This window comes from Rhea americana, unplaced genomic scaffold, assembly GCF_003343005.1.
Source record: "Rhea americana isolate MKP2758 unplaced genomic scaffold, rheAme1 scaffold_354, whole genome shotgun sequence".
Classification (NCBI taxonomy): domain Eukaryota; kingdom Metazoa; phylum Chordata; class Aves; order Rheiformes; family Rheidae; genus Rhea; species Rhea americana.
The window spans coordinates 527752-533941 of NW_028186484.1; the positions used below are offsets into that span (position 1 = coordinate 527752).

The window sequence follows — 6190 nt, forward strand, 5'->3', positions numbered from 1 at the left end:
CCGGGGCCGGAGGGTGCTTGTGGGGCTGCGGAGGTCCACCCCACGGCAAGCCCGGAGGTGGGGGCAGCTGTGTGAGCCCCCTGCCAGGGTGAGGGGTGCTGGCTTGTGCGGAGCGCTGAGGCTGGGTGTGGGGTGCTGCCCCAGCAGTGCCTGGCATTGCCCCCCCCCCTCATACCCCCATGCCTGCTGGTCCAGCTGAGTTCACAGCTGCAGGAAGCAGGATTAACCCTGCAGCTGTTAAAATGCCCTGATCGGCTTAAGCCTAGTTCTAGCACACCACACTCAGGGTGGGAGTAGCGCTACCTCCCCAGGCGTGGATGTGCCCCTTGCCCATGTGCCCTAGCCCCATGAACAGCCCCTGTCTCCTAGCAGAGCCCCTGGGGCTTACGGGGATCCCCAGGCTGAGCACAGGGCACAGCAGCAGCCCACTCCCCACGCACACCCCATGCTGTAGTATCTGTTGCTGCGACTGTGCCAGCCAGCCATAGAAATGGGGCCTGCCCAACCCTCTTGTGCCTCAGTTTCCCTCCTGGTGAGACGGGTGGCTGCAGCGTGGCCAGCACTGCAGAGACCTGCCACATCCCTGCACCATGGGGCTTGGGGCAGGGGGAGGCTGCCCGATGTGGGTGGGAGTGCCATCGGCTGGGGCTGAGCTTCTGCCCTTCCTGCAGGCAGCTGCTTCTTGTGCCTGGTGGATGTGGTGCCAGTGAAGAACGAGGATGGGGCCGTCATCATGTTCATCCTGAACTTCGAGGTGGTCATGGAGAAGGAGCACCTGGGCTCGCCCGACAAGGACACCAACCACTGGGTCACCTCCACCAACTGGTTCCCAGCAGGTAGGGCCAGTGCTGGAAATGGGGTATGCGGTGAGGGCGGGGGAACCTGTGCCAGCACCTCTGCACTGGGACTCCTTTGGGTCCTGCTGAGGCTCTGTCTTGATGCCCAGCCATGCAACCCTCCTCTACCCCCTCCCCATCCCAGTCCTGGGGTATTGGGCACTGGGTTCCTGGCTCTGGCCATGTCTGGCCATGGATGGGAGGAAAGCACAKCTGCTCCCAGGGTCAGGACTCCCTGCTTTCCCCACCAGCACGCAGCCAGCATCTTTGAGGCTGATGTGGCCAGAGACATCTCTAACCCTGCCCGTTGCTCCTGCCAGGGCGCAGCAAGTCCTTCAAGCTGAAGCTGCCAGCGCTGCTGGCGCTGACAGCCAGCAAGCAGTCCCTGCCCCAGGAGCCCCCCGATGCTGTCATCGTGGACTTCTCCAAGCACAGCAGTGAGTCGGCCCCCGACGAGGCCACCTCGTCCCTGGAGAACAGCTGCCTGGGCTGCTCCCAGCCCGAGGACCAGAAGGCGCTGATGGACCTGGAGGAGGGCGACGCAGAGGGGCACGTGGAACCACCTGTCACCCACTCCTCACCGCGTGCCGACCGCCTCAACCTGCACGCCTCCTTCTCCAACTGCAGCCTGACGCGGAGCCGCTCCCGCGAGAGCTTCCACAGCGTCCGCCGGGCCTCCTCCGTCGATGACATTGAGACCATGAAGGGCGAGAGTGACAAGCGGTGCCACAATCGGCACACCAGCACGGGGGTCGGCATGCACCGGGGCTCCAGCACAGGTACCGTGGGGCTGGGCAGGCTGCGGGCAGGCAATGGGGCAGACCTGGGCATACAGTGGGCATGAGTGTCCACATGGGGCCTTGCTGCAGCCCCTGCACCAATGCTGGCTGTGCAGATGAATGCACCCTCATGCTGGGTGTGGGGGCTGGATGCACCCCGTTCCCAGGCTGGCTCCTCACCCCTCTCCACCCCACAGCATCAGCTCTTGCCTTGGTAGCTGCAGGAGTGCATGGTGCGGGGCCCAGATGCTGCAGCCAGGTAATGTGCAGCCCAGGGGTGCAGTCATTAGGGCTGGCAGCTCATTAGGGCGAGCCACGTCTCTTGGCGCGGAGGCAGCCCCGGCAGCTGTCAGCCCAAGCCGGTGTTGACCTGCCACGTGTGCTGGCCCCGGGAGGAGGGCTGCCCCCGGCAGTGGCTCGTTAGGGGCGGGAGGATGAAGCCAGCCTGGCCGGGTGCCAGCTGAGCTGTGCAGTCTGCCCTGCTTCCCCTGCCGCGCACTGGATGGGGATGGCACCAGGGCAGCTCTGGGCGTCCGTCACTGTCAGGCTCCTCATCGCTGTAATGCTGTGTGCCGCAGGCGCCTGCGGAGCTGGTGCTGTGCTCCCCGTGTGCGCGTGGACTGGGCGTGCGGGGGCCGGCTCCGCCGCCCTCCGCGTGGCATCCGCCGCTGCGCCAGGAGGGCAAACCCCAAGGCTCCCTGCTCCCGCCAGGCCCTGGCTCCCTGGTGCACATCCCTGCCCCGCTGCACCCGCCTGCGGCAGGACCACGCAGGCACCAGGCTGGTGCAGCCACCGGCCCCCGGGACTGTGCCCGCGCACAGGAGCGCCTCTTCCCGTTCCTGCTGGGCAGCTGGCCGCAGGCGCGTGTGCCCGCTTGGTTGGCAGCGCCCGTCACCACCTGGCCTGATCCCCGTCCCCCTAATCCTCTTACAAACAAAGAAAACAGACAGCAATTGCCTTGTTAAACCCCTGTTTCTGCTAAGCGCATTAGGGAAGGGGAAAATAATTATATTAACGGTAAATGATATTAAGCGGTAGGTTCCCCGTCCAGCAGCACCTGTGTCAGCAGATCCCTCCCCACTGCAGGGCACCACTGCCTGCTTCCCTCACCCTGCTGTGGGTCCCTGACCCGTTCCTCACTCCGGCCCAGTGGGTGCCAGGGCCACTGGCCTGGTCACAGCAGAAATTGTTGGAAGCTGCTGCAGCCCAGCCTGGTCCCAGGAGAGGCACCAGCCCCAGCCCCACTCTGATTACTTGGTCCCCGGCCCCCCACCGGCTGACGCTGCCTCCCCTGCACAGGTGCCATGAACAACGTCCGCAGCACCCTGCTGAACTCCACATCTGACTCAGACCTGATGCGGTACCGGGCCATCAGCAAGATCCCCCAGATCACCCTCAACTTTGTGGACTTTAAGGCAGATGCCTTTCTGGCCGCACCATCCAGCGAGAAGGAGATCATCGCCCCCACCAAGATGAAAGATCGCACGCACAATGTGACTGAGAAGGTCACCCAGGTAGGTGATCCAGCCCATGGGGCACTCTGCGCTGCAGCCGGACGGTGCTTAGGGCATGGCAGAGCCCACAGGACTCCTGGTGTTGCAGCTGGCTGCCAGTGATTCCCAGGGGTGCTGGGGGTTGCAGGACAGTGCCCACATGGCCAGAGCCTGCAAGGTGCTTCATGCTGCAGCAGAGGTGCTGGGGGTTGCAGGATGGTGATGCCAAGAGTTGCAGGATGGTGCTCAGAGGACGGCTGGTGTCCCAGGACACTCTGTACCATGGGGTGGCTGGGGCATGGCAGACTAAGGCTGGTGCAACATGTAGGTGTCGCTGGCTGTCCCTGGTGCTGGCAGTGGGCTGTTGTCTCAGTCACCACTCGCCATGGGGGTCTCTGCCCCAGCTGCTGCAGCGCGTCCCACATTGGCCATACCTTGATCAGGGGTACAGGGACAGCTGCAGCCAGGGAYAGCAGTGCCCGGAGGAGCGTGGCCTGGCCGCATCCCTGGTCTATGGGCAGGACACGGACATGGCACAGGTGAGGGTGCAGCAGGGAGGCTGCTCCCCAYGGCTGGGCACAGTGCCGGGCTGGTGCTAGCCCCACGCAGCACATGGGCTCCCCCTTCCCTGAGGGTTCCCCAAAGCTCTCCCGCAGGGGGAGGCACCCCCTGGGSAGCAGCATCCCCCATTCCCTGACGGAGCCCTGGCTCCATCCCCAGGTCGCTCTGGACTGCACACTGAGTCCGGGGCGCCGGCATGGCCCCTGCCCCTGCCCCGGGCACTGGCGGCTAATCCTGCACACGTTGTGTAACGGCCATCTGGCCGCAGGGAGCAGGCGGCTGCTGCTGCTTAATTACACCCTGATCCCAGCTCCCGCTAATGAAGTTAAAGCTGCCTGTGCGGTGGCTGGCAGGTTCAAGGCACCAGCAGGCAGGGCATATCCGGGTGGCGTGGGGGCCATGGCCTGGGCAGGGGGGAGAGGGCGGTCGGCAGGAGTGGGAGCTGTGGGGCCCGTCCAGCTCCACTGGGGCTCCTGGAGCAGCCCGGCTCCCCGCGGGGCCGTGCGCTCAGTGCTCTGCCTGCGCTCACCCACGTGACGGGCCCGGCTTGGGAGCAAGCACCCACGCAGGGAGCGCCAGGCGCTGCTGCCTGGGGACCCTCGGGCTCTGCTCCTGCAGCGCCGGCGGCAGCTGAGCCTGGCAAAGGCGGCCAGCCCCGGTCCCTGCACGGTGCCGGAATAGCCCACGCAGGGCAGGCAGCTGGCACGGGGCTGCAGGACCCCCCTGCAGCCTCTGCTCCCTGCACTGAGACTGCAGACTGCTTTGCAGGGCCTGGTTGCCCCAGGTGGAGGGGAGACCCTGGCCCCACAGGCTCGCGAGCCTCTTGGTGTGGGGTGGGCTGAGGCCGCTGCTCCTTTCCACCTCCCTTGCAAAGTGCAGACTGGCYATCCCCATTCCTCTCCAGCATGCCAACAAGCAAAGCATCCTGATTGCCTTTGCTGCATAATTAATTTCAATGCTGCGGCGGCTGCTGCTGTGCGAGGAGACGGCCACCGGCCCTGAGCCTCGGTTAATCCCCTCCTGCCAACAGCCACTGCTGCCACCCACCTCGGATGGGGTGCCCAGCTGCAGGAGGGAGCGCTGCGCCCCGTGCCGTGTCCCATGCTGGCCTGGCCCCATGGGACCCCACACCCTGGGGTGCTGCAGCTTGCATGGGACAGAGTGAGGCAGCGAGGGTGGGTGCTGGGGGCTGGGGCCGCGGGGCCGGTGCTGCAGGGCCCATGCAGGCAGTTCCCCAGCGGTGGCTGCGAGTGTGAGCAGGCGGTGTGACACACGGGCCGGACGRTGTAATCGAGGCAGTGCGAGCAGGTCTCTGCGCAGCCGTAACTCACAGTGCAGGGAGCTGGCTGGGCGGGAAGGCGGTGCTGGGGGGGGGCCGGGGCTTCCAGACAGCRGCACCGTGAATCATCCGCAGTGACGGCATCCAAACAAGCCCGCGCACTGCCCGCCTCGCGCTCCCGCAGCGCTCCTCAAGGTCACCGCGCTCCCAGACCTGCCGGCCAGTCCCGGCCAGCTGTGCTGCACCAGCCCCGTRGGGACACCCAGCGAGCCCCATGCCGGTGCCTGGCTGCAGCATGCAAAGGCCAGGGTGCAGCGAGGTGCTGTGCTGGGGTGCAGAGAGCTGTAGGTGGGAGCTGGGGGATGTGGGTGGCTCTTGGAGACCCCCAGTTTGGCCCAGCAGGGAGCCCTCACTGTGGGCAGGTCTGCTGGTGGAGCTGGATGCTGCCGGCATGCTGGCCGTGCCAGGCCCTGCTTGGCCTCGACCGGAGTGCACCTGGGAGGCGAGGCACCCGTGGCGCGATCCGCAGCACCTGCCTGGCTCCTCTGAGCAGGTCCCATCCCCGGACCCCTGCAGCACTGCGACGTGGCCACACTCGGGGCTCATGTGTCAGCCTCTCCGGGAGGGTGGGAGCAGCCAGGCAGCCTGGCGCAGGCTGGGGCTGCAGAGGGCTCGGAGGCTCCTCATGGTGCAGGGAAGAAGGAAGGGCGCTTGGGAAAGCCCCTTCCAGGCAGAGCAGGCAGAGCAGGCCCAGCCGACCTGGCGGAGGCTCCTTCGTGTGCAGGCTGGGGAGAGGCACTGGGCACTRGGCAGCTCTGGGGGGATGCTGCGGGAGCGGAGGCATTGGGAATGCAGAGCAGGGTCTCCCTGTCTGGGCTGGGTGGCTGCCAGGGACACCGGGAGCTGGCAGTGCCACCAATCAGCTGGAGAGTGCCTGCAGCAGCCAAGCAGAGCCTGCGGCCAGCCCCGCTCACGCTTGCCCCTGCCCCGTGCCGGTGGGACCATGCGACCCGCTCCTCGGGTGGTGCAGGTGCCTGCAGGGGGACACAGGGCATGGGGGCATGTGCGGAGCAGGGTCCTCAGCTGGCTCTGACTCCGGGTGTGGAGGACTCTGCCGTTGGGAGTGGGGGCCGTGAGCCAGGGCTCCTGGGCCCTCGGGGCATGGGAAGGGAGGCGGGTTCCAGCGCCGCCTGGGTGGGAGTGGGGAGCCCTCCCGTGCCTCAGTTTCCCGTGGCCGGGGAT

At 66.6% G+C, this 6190-nt stretch overlaps 1 protein-coding gene across 1 annotated transcript in view; it reads left to right on the forward strand.

The window, feature by feature from the left end:
- The window catches only part of KCNH2 (potassium voltage-gated channel subfamily H member 2), a 31835-nt gene that overhangs the window by 9196 nt on the left and 16449 nt on the right, over window positions 1-6190 (forward strand). The window contains exons 3-5 of the mRNA XM_085312004.1: window positions 672-836; window positions 1157-1615; window positions 2915-3129. Coding sequence (XP_085168130.1) covers window positions 672-836; window positions 1157-1615; window positions 2915-3129 — 839 coding nt within the window. The remainder of the gene's footprint in view (window positions 1-671; window positions 837-1156; window positions 1616-2914; window positions 3130-6190) is intronic.